The sequence below is a fragment of the Myodes glareolus genome, chromosome 7 (genome assembly GCF_982192425.1).
Source record: "Myodes glareolus chromosome 7, mMyoGla1.1, whole genome shotgun sequence".
In the NCBI taxonomy this organism is placed as follows: domain Eukaryota; kingdom Metazoa; phylum Chordata; class Mammalia; order Rodentia; family Cricetidae; genus Myodes; species Myodes glareolus.
In genome coordinates, this window is record NC_142032.1 from 76,602,174 (window position 1) to 76,624,752 (window position 22,579).

General features: G+C 50.4%; 2 protein-coding genes across 4 annotated transcripts; one reads left to right on the top strand and one right to left on the bottom strand.

Annotated features, from left to right (window-relative positions):
- On the bottom strand, positions 1-17,227 carry Rnf40 (ring finger protein 40). Its single transcript, XM_048455016.2, has 19 exons — positions 17,089-17,227; positions 16,790-16,979; positions 16,216-16,383; positions 15,999-16,140; positions 14,058-14,264; positions 13,402-13,523; positions 13,155-13,301; positions 12,996-13,070; positions 11,905-12,024; positions 11,640-11,819; positions 9,330-9,465; positions 8,026-8,147; positions 7,502-7,929; positions 7,303-7,420; positions 6,996-7,145; positions 6,486-6,824; positions 3,268-3,408; positions 3,081-3,182; positions 1-1,125 (listed from the first exon to the last, which is right to left on the bottom strand). The coding sequence occupies exons 2-19, from the start codon at positions 16,919-16,921 to the stop codon at positions 949-951; spliced, it is 3,006 nt and encodes a 1,001-aa protein (XP_048310973.1). The 5' UTR covers positions 16,922-16,979; positions 17,089-17,227; the 3' UTR covers positions 1-948.
- Positions 17,228-17,490: 263 nt separating this feature from the next.
- Cfap119 (cilia and flagella associated protein 119) lies at positions 17,491-22,519 on the top strand. 3 transcript variants are annotated; one of them, XM_048455018.3, is made up of 9 exons: positions 17,491-18,085; positions 18,367-18,398; positions 19,115-19,186; positions 19,530-19,699; positions 20,464-20,534; positions 20,665-20,781; positions 20,874-20,928; positions 21,007-21,093; positions 22,302-22,519. In XM_048455018.3, the coding sequence occupies exons 1-9, from the start codon at positions 17,645-17,647 to the stop codon at positions 22,478-22,480; spliced, it is 1,224 nt and encodes a 407-aa protein (XP_048310975.1). In that variant the 5' UTR covers positions 17,491-17,644; the 3' UTR covers positions 22,481-22,519. The 3 variants fall into 3 exon arrangements, with proteins under 3 accessions (XP_048310975.1, XP_048310976.1, XP_085549275.1); XM_048455019.3 differs by having other exon boundaries at positions 19,115-19,180; XM_085693149.2 differs by lacking the exons at positions 18,367-18,398; positions 19,115-19,186; positions 19,530-19,699 and having other exon boundaries at positions 17,491-18,137.
- The last annotated feature ends 60 nt before the right edge of the window (positions 22,520-22,579 follow it).

The following is a 22,579-nucleotide window of genomic DNA, read 5'->3' on the forward strand; positions in this document are numbered from 1 at the left end:
TACGGTTGGATATTTATTCGTAACAATTAGCAGCCCATACACAACACCTCTAGAGCAGAGGCTGTGAGTCCACAAGATCCCGTAGCTGTCTGCAGCGCCGGCTCCCAGCTCCGCCGGGTCCTGTCTTCACTGTTGACTGTGTAGGCAGGTACCGCAGGGAGCATCCGAGTACAGGCTAGCCACAGAGCAATAGGCCAATTCTCTACCTGGAATGACTGGAAGTGCTAGATTGTCCCTTCCCTCCTGGCCAGCTGCACCTCCACATAGGACCACCAACCAGGATGAAAGCAGGCCGAGGGCCAGGTGCTCAGGGAAGGAAGGGTAAGAGGGTTGGGAAGTGTCTGGATAAAGAAATGGATGACCCTGAATCAGCGCTACGAGGAGGCAGTGTCCGGAACTGCAAGCTTCCCTGAATAGGGCAGACACCCAAGGCTGCACGTTCTTCAGCACAAAAGCTACACCAGGGTACAAGGAACTTAACTCCACAGGAAGGCTAAAGCCCTGCCCAGGCCTGGAGCCACCTAGGTGAAGAAAGGCTCCTGGGCCCTGAGCCCCGAGCCCCAATGCCAAGCAAAGGGTCCCTGGTCATCACTGAGGTTGTGTAGGCAGGCAATAAGCCCTTTCCTAGTGGAGGAATAATTCCCCTTTAGGGGTAAGGATGGGTCTCTCCCCCCAGCAGAAATAGGGTTAAGCCAGCTCCCAAGGCCACAGTTGGATGTTGGGAGAGTGCCCTAGGCTGCAGATCTGACTTTCTGGAAAAGATGGCACTCCGCTTGGTTAATTCCACCTCTCCTGCGTGCACCAGTAGCCCCAAACCATCTAGGTACATAGGGGCTGAGCTCATGGAGTCTAGAAAGGAGGCTGGGGCCACTGCCTCTGGAGGAGCAGGGAGCTGGGGGCACAGCCCCTAGGGTATACGGGTCTTTCAAAGTCCCCTGAGTTTCAGGTTCAGCTGATGTATACACGGTGGAAGTCATGGGCACCAAAGGCTGCGTTACACTTGGGACACTTCCTCTGGCGGGCCTCATAGCGGCCACGCACGCACTCGAAGCAGAATACGTGGAAGCACTTGGTCAGCACTGCATCCTTCTTGCGGGTGTTGCAGCAGGGGCAGGTCAAGCGCGCCTGGGGCAAACAGAGGCATCAGAGTTAGAGCAGCTCTGGCAACGTCCAGGCTAAGTCCACCCAGTGGCAGCTGCTTCTAATTCTGACCATAATTCCTGAAAGTGGGAGCCGGTACAGTATGAAGGAGGATACAGGCTCAGAGGCCAGGCATTCAAAGAAGGGTGGCTCACACAGCAGCCCCCAGCCTTGGGGGATTGAGGCCAGAGTAGGGCTGCAGTTCCTAGGTCAGCCTGGGCCACACAGCAAAACCCTGCTTCGAACACAAGACAAGACCAAACAACCAATCAAAACAAAACAAAAACTCCCCAAAAATCCCAAACAGAAAGCAAACCACACTAGCAAGCCACGGAGCAGCTGGCTTCCTAAGTACAGGGACCCAGCCTCAGCTCTTCTATCTCTTGCTCTATCTGCTTTTTCAGGCACAATCCCTAACTGGTCTACCCCGAAGTCACTGCTGAACATGGTAGAATCATGAGAAACTACTACACTCAGTTAGACCTACCCTGGTGTGACTCCCAAGATCCTGCTGTGGATGGACCACCTCTTAGCCTAAAGCCTACCTGGTAACTACCATTAGGAGGCCTCGCCTTCCGCTCCAGTCAGTCACTATCTGGTGTCAGCACTGTGTGGCATGTGTCTGGTCTGTTGGAGTCCCAGCTAGCGAGCTTCACTTCCTCAGATGACTGTTTCTCAGTGTCTCAGGACTCTGCCATCAGCACTGGAAAGTCTTTCAAGGTTGTCCATGGCTATCTTTCCCCACCCCCACCCCCAAGGCCCAACGGCTACAAAGGGATACCTTGTTGCCGACTGTCACCTCCTCCACTCGGTGGCCCAGAGTTCAGGTGATCTGACACCTTTGTTTCACCCAAGTCCACCAAACCCTTTTTCTTCCTCACCTGCTCCCTCCCATTGCCACTTTCTTCCCACCCTTCGACATCACTTCTGCCTGAGATTGCCAAAGAGAAGAGCGTCCCCTGCTCTTCCTCAAAGGGCAGCCAGACTCCTGTGTGGCCTCCGACTCGGCTGCAGCTGCCACTCCACAGAGATCACTGCTCTCCAGCCCAGCCTCTGCCTCCGGTGCTTTCCCAGCCCCCCACGAGGGCTAAGAGGCCCTCATCTCCTCTAAAAACCATCCCACAACCTGTTCCTAATCCACTGAAGAGTGCTGTCTATCTAGTTTCGCTATCTGGAATCAGAGCCTCCCTGGGGTCCCCCTTCCTTTATTCTAGTCACGTGACCCACCCGAGTCCAGCAGTGCCACCTCCTAAGTACTGGCTTAGCAGATCCTCCGTCTCTGGTGCCTTCGCTTAGCTAAGTGTTAATTCCTGACCCAGTGAGCACACTGCTCAAACAACTCCCCTGCCCCACCCCACCCCACACAGCTGCTGTTAGCCCCACACCTGCCCACTCTCTTGAATAAAGACCTTTGATGGCATTGAGGATGTGGCTTAATGGTGACACATGAGCTCAGCCTGTGGAAGGCCCTAGGTCTAATCCTCGGCAGCACAATGCTCCTCCACATCCCCAGACTTGACAAACAGAACCTCTACTCTGCTTACAGACTCCAAGCCTGCCTCCGGGCTCTGCTGATGGTCACTCACCTCTGCTCCAACCACAAGGCTCTACTTGGGGCCTTTCCTTTCACAGATGCTCTCTCTGCCCCATCCTAGCTTTGGGTCAACTCTGGGTGACAGTTCCCACCCAGGGCTACTCTGGAGACTCTCCTTGGGTTCTTACCTGCCTCCGACCTCTGCCATCACTCCTTGTCACTGAGATGGCAGCATTACTGTCAGTTAACTGTGGGGTCAGGGCATAAGCCCTCCCCTGCCACACTGCATATACACAACCGACGCTCAGCCAGTTGTCTGGCTCTACAGTTAGTGTTTTCTGCGGCCCTACCTTATTTTCGAGCCCCAGAGACTACCCAACTCTCGCCAGCCATCACCACATCCCACCTTGTACTCCTTGATCTCCTCCTGCAGGATCTCATCAGCATCTGCATAAACCTCCACCTTCCTCTGTTTCTCTAGTTTGCGCCGCAGCCGGGAAATGTCCTCCTAGAGCAGCAGAGCGCAGGCTAAGACACCGCATGCCTGTATGCCTCCCGCACCAGAAATCCACAGGCCCTCCCTGGCCACATACCTGAGCCCTCTTGAGATTGAAGCTCTCTTTCTCCCGGGCAGCCCGGCTCTCTGCCAGGCATGGCTGGATCTCTCGAAGCCGAGTCTGCACGTGCTCCAACTGCACCTTCAGGTCCTCAGCCAACTGGGCTGCTTCTACAGCCTGAGGTGGGCGGGAACAGGAAGGAGAGGACTATATGCCCAAGCCTGGGGCCTACAGTCCATGAGTGCTTCTGTCAAACATCCCAAGGGACATCTGCACTGGAGCTGACCCTGCCTCATTTCTTCCCACTCTTCCCAGCAGCTCCTTACTGCCCACAGTGCCCCTCTGGTCTTTGAGCCTCCACCAGGCTCTTCTCTCCGTTGCTATCAACGGTTCTAACACACTCACTCTCTCTTGGGATGCAGCTCTAGAATCGTGTCCCCAAGGAGTGCTAGTATTTTTTCACACAGCCTTAGCTTCCTTCATCAAACCGGACCAAGTGTAGTGGCAAGTATTTGTTATTCCAGCAGTTTGGAGGCTAAGGCAGGAGGATCACTGAGAACTCAAGGCCAGCATGGAATACAGTAAGAATTTGTTTTAAAAAGGAAAAGAGTTTGGTGTGGCGGTGCATGCCTTTAATCCCAGCACTTGGGAGGCAGAGTTCCCAAAATTTCAAGGTCAACCTGGTCTATAGAGTGAGCTCAACAACAGCCAGGACTAACAACATAGAGAGATTTCGTCTCAGCATAAAGACTAGCATGTAATCGGGACATAAAAGTCCTGTTTACAGGCTGGAGAGATGGCTCAGGGGTTAAGAGCACACTGCTTATTCTTCCAGAGGTCCTAAATTCAATTCCCACCAACGACATGGTGGCTCACAATCATCTGTAGTGAGATCCGGTGCCCTCTGCTCCTACAGGCATACATGCAAACAGAACACTGTATATATAATAAATCAATCTAAGAAAAAAAAATCATGTTTACATTAATGAATTCACCAGAATACCAATAAAAATGAAATCAACACTAATCCTTTGTCTTTTTCATTCTCTTTTAAATAATTTATTTCTATTTTATGTGCATTGGTGTTTTTTACCTGTGTGTGAGGGTGGTGGAACCCCTAGAATTGGAGTTACAGATAGTTGTCAACTGTCACATGGGTACTGAGAATTGAACACAGATCCTCTGGAAAAGCAGCCATCTTAACTCTCAGCCATCTCTCCAGTTAACCCTCTGTCTCAATCCCTTTCCCTCCACCCACCTTTCAACAAGGTCTCTAAATATTCCAAGGCAAGCTGGCCTCAGACCTGCTCTGTAGCTGAGGATGACCTTGAACTTCTCGATCCTCCTGCTGACCTTTCCAGTGCTGGGCTTATAGGCCACATTTTATAGCGCATCACGCTCAGTTTATACAGTGCTAGAAACAGCCCAGAGCTTTCGTATGCTACGACCACAATCCACTCACTGATTACAGCATCAGCCCATTGCTCTTACGTTTAATGTAAAACCTGCACTCTCAGCACCTGGGAGCCTGAGGATCAAGAGTTCAACCTCGGCTCAGTGGTTAAGGACACTTGCAGTTCTGGCAGGGGACCTGGTTTCAGTTCCTGGCGCCCACACAGTGGCTCACAGAAATCTCTAACTCCAGAGTGAGGGTATGTGATGCCCTCTTCTGGCCTCTTAAGGGCACCAGGCAAGCTTGTGGCACAAAGACATATAAGTAGGCAAAATATTGATTTGTATAAAATAAAAATAAGTAAATCTAAAAAAAACTGGTTGTGGTGGTATATGTCTTTGCACTCAGTACTCAGGAGGCAGAGCTCTGTGAGTCTGAGGCCACAGGCTTGTTCTACATAATGAGTTCCAGGACAGCAGGGGTTAAATAGAGAGCCCCTGTCTCAAGCCAAATAAACAAACACACAGAGTTCAGTTCTATCATAGTCTACACAGTGAGAAAATAAAAAACAAGCAAACTATCAAGAAAACACTACAGGGCTGGCTGAAGAGAGGCCTTAGCTGGGGAAGGGCTCGCAGGCAAGAGGACCTGAGTTTGATTCCCAGAACCCACATTTAAAAAGAACGGAAAACAACTACATAGTAGCAGCCACCATCTCTATTTGACAGTTACCCAATGACCTCTAAATTTTATTTATTTAATTATTTACTTGGTTTTTGAGACTGGGTTTCTCTGTGCAACAGCCCTGGCTGTCCTGGAACTAACTCACTTTCATAGACCAGGCTGGCCTTGAACTCAATTGTTTTTTAATGATTTTATTGGGTGTATGTGTGTGGGTATACATGGCATGCCACACCCGTGGAATTCAGAGGGAAAGTTTTGAGAGTTAGTTCTCTCCTTCTACCACGCAGATCCCAGGGATCCAACTTGGGTCGTCAGGGTTAGAGCTGTTCTGCACGTCAACACGAGTGGTCCTAGCCTTGCCGTTGGGATCTTGACGTGGATCTCAATACCAGTGTTGTTTTTTCCTGAACTCCCTCAGTTATGAGACAGGGGTAACGAGTAATTCTGGTTGTGCTAAAGAGACTTACTGAATAAAAGAGCTTGTTGCTCTTGCAGAGGCCCGAGTTTGGTTCCCAGCTCCCACACGGCAGCTTACACCTGTCTATAACCAACTCTGTCTAGCAGATCCAACACTATCTTCCAGTCTCCTGAACACACACACACACAGACATACATAGAAATTAAAAACAAAAACAACCTCCCACAAAGAAAAACCACTCTGGTAGGATTACTGTTGAGTTTAAAACAGGACCAAATGAAGCCGGGGAGTTGGCTTAGTGGGTGAAATGCAGGCAATGGAGACATTAAGACCTGAACTCGAATCCCAGACGATCCATGTAAAACCCAAGTGCATGCCTGTAATTCAGCGGAGACAGGCAGAGCCCAGGGATTCACACGCTAGCCAGCTTGCCTAGCTACAAGGGAAAGCACCAAGTTCAATGAGAGACCCTGCTTCAAAACCAAGGCAGAAGAGTAACTAAGAATGACATCCTGATGACAATCCCTGTCCCTCAACCCCACCCTCATGGAAAAGAGTGGTGCGTGTGCGCGTGCATGTGATCATGTCAAGTACTGAGTACAGGCCCGATACAAGTAAACATATACTTGTGAGCTGTGAGCTATTCAGAAAGCAGAGCCAACCTTCACCCTGGGTCACCTATGTCATGATTGCCAAGCAGAGCCGGGGAATTACAAGAACTGATCACACAAGCTGGCAAGCCCAAAGGCCCAGTCTTACCTTCCTCTTATTAAGCTCCAGGGCCTGGCTGCGCAACGTCAGCTCCTTCTCGACACCCCCAAGGCTGCCCTGCAGGGCCCGCTCCTTCTCCTCAAGTTTCTGCACTGTCAGCAGCTGGGCATCCACCTGAGACTTGAGGCCAAGAACCTGCTCGCCCAGCTCATCCTTCTCCTCGCGGAGCAGCTTGTGGATCTGGTTGGCCTTGATCCGCTCTGACATGAGCTTAAAGTTGGCGTCATCCTTTTCCCGAAGCTGCTGCAGCAGTCGCCCGTTCTGTTCCTGCATGTCTTCAAAAGCCTGCCCGGTCACATCCATCTCTGACAGCAGTGCCTCCTCCTCCTGCAGTGGGAAGGGAGGGTGGCAAACAGCAGATTAACAAGGCGGCTGCTGGGGAACACCCAGGAAAACAGTGTGTACCCAGACCACCACAATGTCACACGCTAAAGGCACTTAACCGAGGGCTAAGGGAATCCCAGCACTGAGAAGCAAGGAGGCCACAGGGAACGTCACCTGCTTGGTGGCGCCCAGTTTGCGCTGCAGGTGTTCAATCTGCTCCTCCGCCTGCCGGATTCGCCGCAGGGCATCCTCATCCGCTATCTTCTTGCTCTCTCTTCGATCTCTTTCCTCCAGTTCTCGGATGCGGCCCCGAAGCTCATCCACCTGCACCCACAGGAGGGAAGCCCTCAAACACGGGTCCGCACAGCAGCATCACTACTAGCTTGCTTTGCAGAGTGAGAGAATAAGAAAAGAAGCAAGCTTGTTGACCCCAGGCGCTGAAGTCCCTGGGCGAGACTCTGCGTGCCCCACCTGCCCGTACCTCAGCCTTGGCCTTCCGCTCGGCCGCCATGAGCTGCACCTTATCCCGCTGCTCCTTGGGCGCCGACTTGTACATGTCCAACAGCAGCTTCATCTCTTTCTGGCTTTCTTGGGCCTTCCTAGGGAAGGGTACAGGAGGGAGCTTAGTAAGATGCGCCGAAAGCTCCGTGACAGGGGAGGAGACAGCAATAGGGCCTCACTTGAGCTCTGCTCGGAGGCCCCTGAGCAGCTCTGACTCTTTCTTCTTGGCCTCCTCCACCTTGGCCTTTTCTCGGTCAGCCCTGGAGAGAGCGGAGGCTACAGGTGGGGGCCCCAGGCCAGGCCCTTCCCGTTCCCGGAGTTCTCGCTTGGGTCTGGCCTCGGGTTCTCGGCCCCGAGAGGGCACGCCCTGGGTCCCAGTGGCTTGGGCCTGGGCATCATCTTCAGAGGAGACCAGCTCCTCCTTCTTCACTGAAGCAGCAGCAGGGATGGTTCCAGGTACTGAAGCTGCCTCCTTTTTGCTGTCAGGGGTACCTCCGGGACCTGGCCCACCATCTTCTTTCCCTGGGGCTAGGGCATTGAGGCCAGAGTCATCTGGGTGGCTCAGGTTGGGAATGCAATGGGAAGAGCCACTGGCCTGGGCCCGGAGCTGTAAAGACAGAGAAAAATCGGAATTTGTCTCTCAGTGAGCCGGTGATCACTAAGGTCTAACGAAGGCTTTTCCCAGGCAGCTCCCTCTCCTCACTTTGCCAATCTCAGCCTGTACTTCTCGAAGTTTCCGCTTGTATCGCTGGGCATCCCCTTTTAGCTGGTGATTGTGGTTCTGAAGACTGCTGATCAGGTGGCGCATCTCACGGTTGATAGGCCCTGAAAACGTCACAAAGTGGGCCTGTAGGTCTGCCCTAACTCTCCAGCTCCCCGAAAGGAGAGGACCTGAGCCAGAGCGAACACTCCATTGTACAGATGGGAAGCCAAGCTTCAGAGAGCCTGGAGACATGGTTCAAGTCGTCAAGAGCACTGGCTGCTCTTCAGAGGGCCCAGGTTAAATTCCCAGGAACCACACAGCAGCTTACAATTTCTGTAACTCTAGTTCCAGGTAACCTGGTGCCTTCTGGCCTCTGTGAGCACCAGGCACACATGCATGAGGTGCACAGACATGCAAACAAAATACTTAAACACATAAACATTAATCTTTTTAAATTTGTAAAATTTATGTGTATGGGTATCTTACTTACATGTATGTCTGTGCACCATGTATGTGCAGTGTGGTACCCCCAGAGGCCAGAAAAGGGTGTTGGATCGCTGGGAATTGTGGGTACTGGAATCAAATCTGGGTCCTCTGGAAGAGCAGTTTGTTCCCCTTTTTAAAAAATTTTCTGGAGATGGGGTTCTCTGTATCCCTGGCTGTCCTGGGACTCGCTCTGTAGACCAGGCTGGCCTTCCAGAGATGTGCCTGCCTCTTCTCCCGAGTGCTGGGATTAAAGGTGTGCACCGCCTGGCTGCAGTCAGTGTTCTTAACTACTGAGCCATCTCTCCAGCCCAAAGAGAGAACAATACTTTTTTTAAAAAAAATCTTTTTATTTTATGTGTTTTGCCTTTATATCCTGCCTGGCCTGGAACTCAGAGAGATCCTCCTGAGTACTAGAATTAAAGGCGTGTGCATCATGCTGGGCTCCTGCTTCACTTTGATAAGAATCTGATTTTATTTTTCCTTCATTGTCTATCACCTCTCTACTGGACTCACAGCACAACAGCAGAGATTCTTTGTTTTGTTTATTTTGGGTTAAAACCCCAAAACCCAGAATTGAGTGTGGCTCACAGGGAGTACTCAATAAATCTGTGAGACAAATCCTGAGTCTCAAATAGAGGTCAGAACCACTCACAGTCTGCTAACTGCTCACTACCACCCCAGCTGACACAGGTAGCACAGTGCCTGTTTTCTGTGGGGACCGAGGCTCTGAGAAAAGCTCTAAGTTATTGGATCTGGATAAGCAGCCGGAAGACTCCGGCACCCTTTTAGGCTTACCTCTACCCACTCCCAGCACGTACCAGCCTGCTCGTTGGCCGCAAGGTTCTGTTCAAACTCAATGCGCAGCATCTCATATTCCTTGCGTACCTGGGCCAGGGTATCTTCCAACTGGATAACTTCAGTGCGCAGTTTCTTCTGCAGCCCCAGTTCATCACTCTGGTCGAGGTAGTAAAGACACACAACCCTATGAAAATCTTACCCTCGTACTGGTGAAGAGACCTAATTTTTACTTATAAAGAAATGAAACTGCCAGACGGTGATGACACATGCTTTTAATCCCAGTGCTCGGGAGGCAGAGGCAGGCAGATCTCTGAGTTTGAGGTCAGCCTGGTCTACAGAGCGAGTTCCAGGACAGCCAGGGCTACCCAGAGAAACCCGGTCTCAAAAAGAAAAAGAAATCAAGCTCACACTGGTTATCTAATCTTCCCAGATCTCTCCAGAGAAAAGGGCTCCAGTGAATGAACGTTCAACAGATAAATACACCAAGCATCATGGTGTATGACTCTAATCCCGGCACTTGGGAAGCAACGGCTTGTGGATGTCTTGCACTAGAGGCAAGCCTAGTCTACATAGCGAGTCCCAGGCCACTCAAGACTAAATACTGACACCTTGACAGATAGATGGCTCAGTCAGTGGTTAGAGAGGTCTTGCTACTCATGCAAAGGACCTGCCCTCACATGTCAGCTCACAACCCTCTATAACGCTAGTCCCAGGGGATGCAACACCCTCTTCTGGTCCCTGCAGGCACTAGGCAAACCATGCTGCACATATGCAAGCAAAACACTTACACTCAAGAACAAAACTGTGAAAAAGGAGGAGGCACTGGAGAGATTGCTCAGTTGTTAAGAGCACTGGCTGCTCTTACAGAGGACCTAGGTTCAATTCCCAGGACCCACATGGTGGTTTACAACCATCTGTAACTCCAGTTCTGGGGGATCTGATGCCCTTTGTGGCTTCATCGGACACCAGGCACACAAGTGGTGCACAGATGAACATGCAGGCAAACACCCATAAATATAAGAACTTTAAATCATACATACATACATACATACATACATAACATGGTTGGCTTTTTTGTTTGGCTTCCTTTTTGGTTGTTTTTTTTTTTTTTCTTTTCTTTTCTTTTTTCTTTTTTTTTTTTTTTCATTTTTGAGACACGGTTTCTCTGTATAACAGCCCAGGCTGTCTTGGAACTTGCTTTGCAGACCAGGCTGGCCTTGAATTCATAGAGATTTGCTCACCTCTGCTTCCTGAGTGCTGGGATTAAAGGCATGCACCACTATCACCTGGCTGTTTTTGTTGTTTAAATAAGAACTAATATGTGCATGCAATCCTTTTCCCAAGTCCTAAGCTTTTTGGCACTAATATTCTCTGTGGAAATCCACTCCATTCCTTCGGAAGTTAGTGTGACTGAAAACTAACAGCCCCACGCTGTGTTCATGCCCATCGCCATGCAGAGCTGCTGCTGTGCACCTGCAGTGCGTGCAGTGGAGCCTGGACTCTGCAGCCTTCCGTGCATCTCCACTACTTCTCTTAGAGAAAATGGAAAACTTGGCTGGAGGGAAATAATTGTACAATGCCATTACCAGAAAGCGTCTTTCTTATTAACACTGTGGCTTCTGGAGGGAGGGGTGCTGCAGGAGCTTAGAACAAGCTCTTTCCGTGTGTGAGGTTGGATCCAATACCCACAGATAACTAACTTTTCAGGAGGCACACTGCTCTCATGCACACCACTTGCTACCAGAACCAGATGTGTGGAAAAAAGAAAACAAATCCAGCTCCTTTCTATAGTCGTTAAAGCAGTGTGGTCTTAATGGGCTTATATTCTAGTCTATGTTAGTTCAAATCTGATTATCAAAGAAACAGTAACTCAGTCAGGTGGTGGTGGCGCACGCCTTTAATCCCGGCAGAGGCAAGGGCATCTCTGTGAGTTCAGCGCCATCCTGGTCTACAGAGCGAGTTCCAGGACAGCCAGGGCTACATAGAGAAACCCTGTATCAAAAACCAAGAAAAGAAAAAAGAGAGGAAAAGAAACAGTAACGCTTCAGTAGCAAAGGCTCCAGTCCCGGGACTTCAGTGTTGTCTCCCTCGGTCTCAAAGACATTGATGGTGGGTAAAATTGTACTTTTAAAAGTACATTGTAAAATAATAGAGCTAACGATTAAAATTGGAACAAAAACAAAGATATCCATTCCCCAGTCTCGCCTCTGGCCAGGGAAGAATCTATGCCTGAAGGACTCTTAGCAGGTGCAAAGGAGACATGGAGCTCAGGACTGTCTCAACTCTTAAAAGTCAATTCATCCCCCAGGCCGCTCATCCCAAGACCATACCTCCATATGCTCGATGTGTCTCAAGTGAGAGTTCTTGGAGGCCAGTAGCAGCCCCCGGGCCTCATCTAGCTGGGTCTTCACTTGCAAAGACTCATTGTAGAGGAGTGAAAACTGGGCCTGCAGCATGCGGTACTCCCCCGTCTCTCGAACTACCTCCTCGGGAAGACTCCGCAGGGCCACCTGAGGAGAAGGCGTCCAACAGGGTTGTATTAGCCCCAGCATCTGAGGCTCAGTCCATGCCCTTTCAGTCCTGACCCCAGCCTACCTTGAGACGCTCGTTGGTCCGAACAGCCCCCTGAAGCTCAGCCTGAAGCTTCTCTAGTTCTGCCATGCGGCTATTGGCCAATTCCTGATTTTCTTCCAGCTCTGCGTTCAACATCTCAAACTAAGGAGTGGAAGGGGCTGTGGTAGGCAAGACCAGGATGGGCAGTGTTCCCCAAAAGTCCACCGTGCACTCCTCCCAAGCTCCCCTGTGCACAGCACTGGCAGAAACCCCCAGGCCAAGGGTTTTCCTAAGGCACTAGGGAATGGGAGGGAATCAGTTCTGCCCGGGAACATCTTTCTTGTACTTTTTCTTTATGCTTCTAATTACCTACTTATGTACTATTTATTAACAGAGGCTGTCCCGAATAGACCCTAACTCCTATGGAAGCTTTATTGCTCCCAATAAGAAACAGAATTGAATTTATTAAATTGATTTGAAGCTGGGTACAGTGGTCCAAAGCCTATAATCTCAACTCTTGGGAGACAAAAGTAGAAGCATCAGTCACCCTCAGTTACTCATCGAGTTTGAGGCCAGTTTGGCCTGCATCATGAGACTCTGCCTCAAAAACAAAGACACAAAACCTAAAAGGATTGCAAACCCAGACTGAAGCCCAGCATCGAGGCAGGATGTGCTCAAGAGGACAGAGCACACCCAAGTATCCACGTCGGCCTCTCAAGAGAAAGTCAACTAAAGCTCCGGTTTTTATTTGTCCTTTTCAGTTTGCCTAGTTCCTAGTATTTAAATTCTAGAATTATTTAATAAAGAAGTATACAATAGGGGCTGGAGAGATGGCTCAGAGGTTAAGAGCACTGACTGCTCTTCCAGAGGACCCGGGTTCAATTCCCAGCACCCACATGGCGGCTCACAGCTGTCTGAAGATCCAGTTGCAGGGGATCTGACACCTTCACACCATTGCACATAAAATAAAGTTAAATAAACCATAAAAATATTAAAAAAAAAAAAGAAGTATACAATATAAAAGAAAATGATGCAACAATTTCAGGAAACAGCCTCAGCTACAGATGTTCGCCCTTAGGGACTGTCAAAGGTGGATTGAGGGGTTAAGAACTGGGAGGAATGCAGATGCTCACCTTCTGCATGCTAAGTGTGATCTGGCCTCCCTGAAAACCTGAGGAGCTCCCAGACACGTAGTAGCCAGAGTTGAGCTGCAGAGAAAACAGACGCAATGGATGTAATGGGGCAGAAGCTAGGGCCCCAGGCACTCGATTTGGCTTCACCCGCTCCTGCACCTGCTCCAAGGCCTCTGCCAAGTGCTTGTTGAGCTTCTGCTCCCGCTTGCGCAGCTTCTCGATGTCCCACTGCAGGTCCTCCACCGTCGTCTCCATCTCCAGGACCTTGGTCTCTGTTGATGTCACTTTATCTTGGAGCTCAGAGTACTGGGGGCAATGGAGAGTGGCTTGGTCTCCTGAGATCCTTAGATGGCAAACCCAAACCCTGCTCAAATTCTAACTGCATCCAAAAGTCCCTGGTTCCCACCTCCAGTGAGATGCGATGGTGCTTCTCTTGCAGCTGGGTGGCCAAGTCCTGTAGTCGACGGTTCTCTCGGCCCAGCTCCCGGGTGCGCACCCGTGCCACCTCCCCAGGGGCCTCACTGTCCCCTAGGAATGCAGAGCCCAGATGAGAGTCAAGCCCTGGATAACCAAGCAAGTGTTAAACTAATCCTGGAGTTTATGTGCGGGGGTGATCACCAGCGGTCTCACCACTTGCTGAGACAAACCCAGGAGATGAAGCTAGCTCAGAGAAGGAACCATTCAGCCAAACGGCTGGTGCTAGGTAGGGAGAACTAAGGGTGGGAGAAAGAAGCCTGTTGTCACAAAAAGCCTGGGCACGTACTCTCTTCTCAGTCTAGTGGAGCAATAGCTCCCTCTGAGGTTTGTACAGTGCTGCAGAGAGCCCTTTCCCTGGAGGGGTGTGAGCCCCCCCAGAACCAGCAGTTCCTGCAGTCATCTCTCTGGAGCCCCACTTCAGGAACCAAAGCTCAAGTCCTCATCTGGAACTAAGTTGTTCAACAAGAACAAGGCTGGCTATTCACTGGGAACTCTGACCTCCAGGAATTACTGAGATTAGGGAGGGGGCCTCCTCAAGATGCAGGCAGGGATGGCCTTCTCTAGGATGGCATCTGAAGAACTCACCCCGGCTGTATACTCGCTGGCAGAGTTCTTCCACCTGACGCTGTAGGCGGTCCGAGGCCTCTACCACCCGAGACACGGCAGCCTTGGAGAACTCCATGCGTCCCTGCAGCTGCAGCTCCACCTCTTCACTGCTGCTGGCACCCAGCGCCACCACAAAAGCCAAGGCTGGCTCACTGAGAGGGGTTCGAAACTGCATTGGCAGGGGTTCTGGAAGGGACAGACAACCCCCGTAGGAATAAAGGCAGCAGTGACCAGCAAACTGCACCAAGTCCCAGATGAGCTCTTTACTCCCAGGGGCTAACCTAGTTAGTGCAACCTGCAGTGTACTCTTGTCCCACCGTGACAGGGAGATACCGAAAATTTATTTATTTTCTTTTTATTTATTTATTTATTTGTGAGACAGGGTTTCTCTGTAGCTTTAGAGCCTGTCCTGGAACTAGCTCTTGTAGACCAGGCTGGCCTCGAACTCACTTCTGAGTGCTGGGATTAAAGGCGTGCACCACCACTGCCCAGGTGAGATACCTAAAATTTAAATAACAATTTTTTTTTTTTTTTTGAGACAGAACGAATTCTTATTATATTAGCTCTGGCCTCACTCAAACACACGGAGATTCAGCTGTCTCTGAGTCCCATCACTGGGATTAAAGGCTGGACACCATGCCTAACAATAGCTAATTTCCCTAAAGCCCCAGTGCTGGGATTAAAGGCTGGACACCATGCCTAACAACAGCTAATTTCCCTAAAGCTCAGCAATATCACATCCTCAGAGAAATCCCCTCTCACTTCCCAACCTAAAGTAGAACCCAGCCTTCCACAACATTTATTCCTTTTCAGCAGTACCAATACTTTTTATTTGGGGGAAAAAATGAAATTTATGCCCTGGCAATGCTGAAGCGTGCATGGACAGCCTGTACATGGCGGTTCTGTTGAACTTGTCCATACTGGGCTTCATGGTCTAAGTTGATGACCAGGTCTCTTCCTCAAGAGGGCACCAGAATTCATTACAGATCATTGGCTGAGAATTGAACTCAGGACCTCTGGAAGAGCATGCAGTACTCTTAACCGCTGGGTCATTTTTCCAGCATAATGTTTTACTTACTATAGCTTATGTGGTTCTCTTTTTGGCAAGAATATACTTCTTTCTGCTTACTTTTGATCCCTCTAAACCCATAATTACTACAGAGTACTTATTTTTATTTTATATTTTAATTTTTATACCTGTGATGTGTTTAAGATTGCCAAGAACATGTGCCCAGTTCAGTTTGTTTGTTTGTTTTTTTAAACAGAGGCCAGGCAGTGGTGGTGCATGCCTTTAATTCTAGCGCTCAGGAGGCAGAGGCAGGAGGATCTCTGAGTTTGAGGCCAGCCTGGTCTACCAATGGAGTGACAGGACAGCCAGGGTGACATAGACTCTGCCTCAAAAGACCATAAATAAATAAATAATAAACTAGAAAAACAAACAAACAATAGAGAGCCCCTGACTCTATGTCTAGAGTGCTTGGATTATGAAAATTCAGGTAGATTCCAAAATTTTGTTCTTATTCACCATAATGTTTTTGAGACAGAGTCTCACTATGTAGCTATATAGTCACGACTGGCCTGACTATATAATCCCAGTTTCTGCCTCCCGAGTGCTGGGATTAAAGGTGTGCACCACTTGGCTAGGCACAGGAGGCAGAGGTAGGCAGATCTCTGTGAGTTCAAGGATAACCTGGTCTATAAGAGCTAGCTCCAGAACAGCTAGGGCTCTTAAACATAGAAACCCTGTCTTGAAAAACAAAACACAACAAACAAAAAAAGGTGTATACCATCACATCTGGTATGAATCCAACTTTTAAACAGTTGTGGGGGTAGGGGTAGGCATTTCAGGGACCAATGTCAAAGCTACCTCCTTCTCGAGACTTTTCTCCGAAATTATGGTCCCCAGGGCTCTGATCCTACCCCTCAGATCTGATGTCCCTGGGTCTGTTCGAGGGATCACATCACGGGTTGGCCCCTCCTGGCACCCAGGCGCCTCCGTTCCTGAAGACAGCTCCCTCTGGCGCTCGTGGCATCGGAGAAGAGCTTCTACCGTTTCATCCAGCTGAAAGAAGAAAGCAACGAAGAGGTTATGAACGCTTCAGTGCCTTTCCCAACAGGGCGGTTTTCGGGTACCCACCTGGGCCCAGTATCGGTTGACGATGAGGAGCGTGGCGTCATCAGTGGCCTGCCTCTTTTCCAGTTTCTCTATCCTCTCCCGGAGCTCATCCTCACAGGCTTGCCGCTGCTCCAGCCGCTCTGCCAGCTTCTTGTTCTTGAACTGCAGTACCTTGGAATCCATCTCCTCCTACCACGGAGAAAGAGGAGTGTCAGGCAGGGTCTTGAACCATCACAGAGACAAGGGAAGATAAGTACATTGAAAGGGAGGTATATACGAAGGCTAGCTACCAGTGAAATTTATAAAGACTCCAGCACATACAGAAAAAATATTTTGTTCATGAGTGTTTCTCATTCTGTTTCTACCACTATCTTTTTCTAACTGAAGTTTTTGACAAAACGCAGGACTGATGGGAACATATTTAAGCGTGAGTGGAAGGAGAGAAAGACTCTATAAAGCTGTCCTCTGCTCACACGCGCGCCATGGCACGCCCACCTCCCCCCACCCCCGTTTTGTGTATATACACACGTGCACACACAAGATTCTGAACGCTTTGGACTGACGCCAAACGTGACCTTAGCAAAAGCCCACCAACCGTGGAAGAGATGCCCCCAAGACGAATGGGCTCGATCAGAGTGGTCGTGGTCTTCTCCTCGCGGTTCAGCTTCTTCTCTGGGGGTCCTGAGCCCCCGTCGCCGGCGGCGCGCTTGTTGCTGAGGCCAGACATAGCGGCGGTGGCGGCGGGGCAGCTCGGGGCTCTCCGGGGCCGCACACACTTCCGTCACCTGCAGAAAACAGAGCACAGAGCTATGGAGGCGCCTGGAGCCCCGGAGCCCCGAGCGTCCCGCTGAACACACCTGCCGGACCCCGCCCCCGCTGGCCCAGTGTCCGCACCCACGGTAGGGTCAGCCGAGCGCCACCATCTTGGACTTCACCGGACGTCACCGGCCGCCAGACGCACAGCGCAGGCGTCAGAGCAGCTCCGGATGTGGCGAAACTTATTTCCTGTTTCTATTGGAGGCTCTTGGTTCCGCCTCTTGAGTCTTTTAGGTTTTTTTCGCGATGGATTGTATATCTCTCAATGATTGGCCAGTAGACTGTTCCCATAGTTACTGACACCGCAGTTGCACTTTGCAGCCCAGGAGATGGAGAGGTGGACCTGCAATTGGAGCCTTTACTGCCATTCAGGAGCCCGGGTTCACGACCGCCTGTAACTCCAGATCCAGGTGATTCGTCGCCCTCTTCTGGCCTCCGTGGACATCCGCGAGCGACCTGCGCACGCGCACGCGCACCCGCACAGGAACACACGCACGCGAACACGCGCGCGCGCGCGCACACACATACAGACACACACACACACACACACACACACACAAATTTCTTTTTAATTCAATACTTAAAAACAGCGATTCCCCCATAAGCAACAAGAGGCACGTGCAACTTGTTACGCATGCGCTCTATCTTCTCAATGATTGGCGTGTGGTTGTACTTTCTACTTTCCTTAACAACGGTCACCGGGGAGACTGGATTGAGAAGACGCCCGCTGCGGATTGGCTGCCTCTGTCTTCATCGCCGGTGGAGAACCACTACAAGGGACAGGTCCGGGCATTGCAGTGGTAGAGCTAGCTGTTCCAGAGCCCGGACGGGAGAGCGTTTGACTGTGGCTCAGAAGGACAAAAAGATGATCAGCCCCCAATCCAGCCAGATCCTGGGAGTTACGGTGCAGTCGGAATCTGAACAGCTCCCCCAAATGCAGCAGGAACTGGAGAGGTGTCCCAGCTCGTTGGGTGGACTGGCTATGAGTACTGAAACAGACGAGATGACTGAGCCTGCCGCAGAGGCCACTACTTCTGTGAAAGTGGCTGAAGATCCTGGAGCCAACTTGTTCCCGGTGAGGGCCGGACAGAGTTGTCCACTAGTGAATATTTATAAAAGAGTTCCCGGTAAGGCGCCGCCAGTCATTACATTTACTAACGTTTGAGATATTTCTGGAGTTGCCTTGTTAATAGGTTACTAAATAGTATTTAGAGCCCTCCAAATCCCAGCTTCGCACCCTGTACTATACATAAAATTATAGCGTCCTCAGACCCTCTAGGCATTCACGATGGACCAGAGACGAGGAGCCACATACTGTAATAGCTCTTCTTCCCGTTATCTGTTTTCTCTCCACAGCCACCACTACCCCAGCCCCGGATCTGTATGTGGTGAGTGTGGAAAGCCCTGGGGGAAATTACAGTTCTCATTTGTATTATTCCTTTAAGGTCTCCCCAACAGTCTTGTCCAGCAGCCAGGGCACCCCAATTTTACAGATGAAGAGACCGAGCTGAGCGATGCTCAAGGTGACCAAGTCACCGGTGTTCTGGGCTCCTCAGTCCAAAGTGGCGGTGTGAGAAGACAGACAGGATGGAGCATGCAAACATGATAGAGCGCTGTGCAGATTGATACCAAGACCCTGGGGGACTTCACCATGGTCACACACAGCAAGACAGGAACTCACGTTTTCTTTTCTTTCTTTTTCTTTTATCTTTCCTTTTTTCTTTCTTTTTTCCCAAGACATAGCTACTCTGTAGCTTTGGAGCCTGTACTGAACCTTGCTCTGTAGACTGGGCTGGTCTCAAACTCAGAGATCCACCTGTCTCTGCCTTCTGAGTGATGGAATTAAAGGCATGTGCCCCCACCACCCAGCAAACACGAGTTTTCTGATCATTAGATTTATAAATAAAAGATCTCCTGAGGGTTCATCTAGAGTCTAGATCTTAGACCACGATAGTCCTCTTTACAGTGGAAGTGAGGCCCACAAAAATGCCTTGCCAAAAGGTACTTAGTACATTAGTTAAGCCTTAAGTCCTGATTCCCAGTCCGATGCCCCATCAGGAAGTTACACAAGCCATCAATGATTTGTCTCATCTTTTCCTAACAGGAAATACCTGGACCTCCATTCTATGCACAGACTGGAGAAGGCAGCCACTGTGGAAGAGATGAGAGAGTATGGGTTTGTGTTGGGAGAGACAGGACCCTTGGGAGGGAAGACACAGAGTGAGTGTCAGGTGATGGAGACGGAGAGGAGGCTGTGTTTAGGGCTGCAGAGGCAGCTCAGTGATTAAGAGCACTGGCTGTTCTTGTAAAGGACCCAGGTTTGGTTCCTAGCACCCACATGGTCTGTAATTCCAGTTCCCAAGGATCGAACATCTTCTGCTGGCCTCCCTGGCACCAAACAAACGTGGTACACAATACACACATGCAGACAATACCCATCCCCATATAATAGAAATAAACCCTAAGGGGAGGGTGGGGAGAACTCACAGCCTTACTCATTCCTTCCTCTCCATCCCAAGGGTGCTAGCTGAGCTCCTGGAGCTTGGCTATCCTGACCAGAGCCTACGGGATGCTATTATCTTGGACCTCTTTTCCTATGCACTCATCTTCTGCCGCCAGCAGGGCTTTTCACTAGAGCAGACGTCAGCAGCTTGCGCCTTGCTCCAAGATCTTCACAAGGCCTGTGTTGGTGAGAGGGAGGCAGCCGCCAGAAGTGTTGAGCCCCAGGAGAGGAGGCTGGGCTAGCACAAGTGACTGTGGGAAGCAGAAGCAGGGAGACCGCAATTTGTGATTTTTGTCTCACCATAACTAGTATCATGGCACCACATTTTCATCACCTTTGAGATCGATTTCCTTATCAGTAGATGAAACACGTGGTACTGATGGTATGGGTCTGTTCTAAGAAAGAGATAAATAGGGGCCTGGGGATGTAGCTCAGTTAGGAGAGCCCTTATCTCGCATACGCAGAACCCTGGGTCCAATTCCAGCACTGTCGAAGTCAGGATTACTCACCTCTCATCCCAGCACTTGGGAAGTAGAAGGAGGAGAATCAGAAGTTCAAGGTCATCCTCAGTTTCCAAGTGAGTTCAAGGCTGTCCTGGGCAACAGGAGACCCTGTCTCAAAAACAGAATAGCCTTCCTGCTGGTGGTATGGTGGACCCAAGCCTGAAACCCCTGTGCTCAGAGGCTGAGGCAGGAGCAATGTCATTAGTTTGAGGCCGGCAAGAGTTACACAGTGCGTTTCAGTCTAGTCTAAACTACAGAATGAAATGCTGTCCCAGAAACAAAACTAAACCTCTGGAGGGAAGGACCTTGTCTGTCTTGTTCAGTGCCTAGGGAAGTATACAGTGAGAACAAGCCAGGCCTTACTTCTGAATCCCGCGCTCTACAAGTAGAGGGATGGCGGGATGACGGGTAGGAAAGGCCTGACCGCAGCACCTGGTTTCCTTCCAGCCACCCCTTTGGGCAATGTGGAGGAATGTTACCGCTACTTTACCAACGTTCTCTTTTGCCATGGAGTCAGGGTAAGATCTAGCCCAAATTCCTGTTCTCTCCCACCACCATCATCCTCCCTCTCCCTCTGAAGGCCCCCTGAGGTCTGCCCTGATTCTGGAGGCTGTCGGGGTGCTAACTCACTCCTAATTGCCATCACAGCGGCCCCCGTTCAGCATAGACCTTTTTAAGGAGGAACAGCTGCTGGCACTGGCGGACTATGTGGTCAACACCTACTTCCGCCACTTCAAGCTCTACAAATATGTCTTCACACCCCAGGTACTGTGTACAGGCTGCGAGGCCACCTGACTCCACCTTCCTCTTATGATAGGTGCTATCTTCTCAGCCTCCTTCTTCCTGTGTCTCCCCAGGTTCGGCTGGACCTATCGTTGACTTACATGGGGCTACAGCTCCCTAAGCCAGAGGGTAAGATGGGCACAGATGAGCCAGGCTGGCACTAGGCCAGGGCTGGGACTAAGGCCTCTTCCCGCTTCTGGCTTGCAGAGAAAGAGGGCGAGGAGGCAGTGGAACAGGCAGCTACTCCTCAGGAGCAAGAACCGGAGACTGAGATTCAGCCTGAGGAACAACCAAGTGAGCACTGTCAAGGGTTGAGGTGTCTAGGAGCCCCGGGACTCTGTCAAGATTGAATGAAGGGTTTGGGTCTATTTGAGTCTTCAAGTCCCCTCTTCCCCCTGCTGATTTGTTTTGTTTTGTAATACTGGGGGGAACGAAATGAGCGACATTTGCATATGCGTTTCACCACTAACTGTATCCTCAGCCCATGCCCCACCCCTTTTTTGAGACAGGGTCTAATAGTCCTGCCTGTTCTGGAACTTATGTAGACCATGCTGGCCTCAAACTCCTAGAGATCCTCCTGCCTCTCCGGTCCCTTGTTTTATTAGAGACAGAATGAATGCCTGTGGAACTCAGAGAATTTGGGAGTCAGTCCTTCAACCTTTATGTGGGTTCTGAAGCTCAAGCTGAGGTTGGCAGGCTGGCACAGCAAGCTTTTACCCACTGAACTATCCACCAACCCTTGTTTTAGTTTTTTGTGAAACAAGGTCTTGCTGTGTAGCCCAGGCTGGCTTTGAACTACTGATCCCTCTGTCCAGCCTGCGTAATGGGCTTGTAGAGATGCTCCACCATATCCAGCTCAGGACTTAGTTTTAGTTCTAGTGTCCCCTAAAATTTCTTGAGATTTATTTATTTTTATTTTGTTTGGGAGTTTTGCTTACATGTGTATCTGTGCACACATGTGTGCAGTACCCAGAGGTCAGAAGAGGTCTGAATGCCCTGGGAGCTGGAGTACCATGTAGGTGCTGAGAACTGAACCCAGATTCTGTGGAAGAGCAGTTAGTCCCTTTAACCACTGAGCCATTTCTCCAGCCCCATGTCCCCTCTCTAAATAATTCCTTATGCAAAAGTCCAGACAACAGTGTAATTACTGGGGTGTTGCTATGCATAGGAAAGGTGGCCCCTGAAAGAGAGCGATGGGGGAATGGTTGACAAAGGCAAGTACTGACCTGGTAATACTAGGTCCCAGGAGACCCGGCCTTTAAACATGCTGCTGTGCCTATTAACTCAATCCTATAGTCACGGAATTGCTACCATCCATGTTTTTCATGAAGAAGCTGATGGATGGGCTGCCTTATGTCAGAAGTAGTCAGGATCTGAATCCAGGAAGTGTAGTTTGGCTGCTTTGCCCAGCCATCTGTCTCAGAGTAATGCTGACAGTTCCTAAGTTACAGCACCACTCTGCACAGCTCACCACCTCTCCTGTCCTTCCTCTCTCCCCGTAGGCGAGGTGTGCATCCTTCAAACCTACATCAAGACGCAGCTGAGCAAGGAGCTGAGGCAACTGCAGCAGCTGGTGGAGGAGCGGCTCAAGGAGAGCGAGGAAAGAATGAGCAACAAACTGGCTGCCCTGGAGCGGCCCTATCAGCCACCTCCCAGCAAAGGCAAGACCAAGACCAAGTGATCCCCAGCATCTTCTCCAATAAAGACCTGGGCCAGAGCATCCCATCTCCCACCTTCATGAGCACCTTCTGTGCTCCCCTATGCAACCAGACAGCGGACA

Bases quoted from the DNA above. Each gene is read 5' to 3' on its own strand.
- Cfap119 (XM_048455018.3), top strand. From the start codon at position 17,645: ATGCGCTCTATCTTCTCAATGATTGGCGTGTGGTTGTACTTTCTACTT. The intron at 20,535-20,664 runs GTAAGATCTAGC...TTGCCATCACAG, and splicing joins TCTTTTGCCATGGAGTCAGG to CGGCCCCCGTTCAGCATAGA. The intron at 20,929-21,006 runs GTAAGATGGGCA...TCTGGCTTGCAG, and splicing joins ACAGCTCCCTAAGCCAGAGG to AGAAAGAGGGCGAGGAGGCA.
- Rnf40 (XM_048455016.2), bottom strand. From the start codon at position 16,921: ATGTCTGGCCTCAGCAACAAGCGCGCCGCCGGCGACGGGGGCTCAGGA. The intron at 7,421-7,501 runs GTGAGGCCCTAT...ACCCTTCCCTAG, and splicing joins GGCCTCCGAGCAGAGCTCAA to GAAGGCCCAAGAAAGCCAGA. The intron at 1,126-3,080 runs GTGGGATGTGGT...TGTTTGCCCCAG, and splicing joins AGGAGATCAAGGAGTACAAG to GCGCGCTTGACCTGCCCCTG.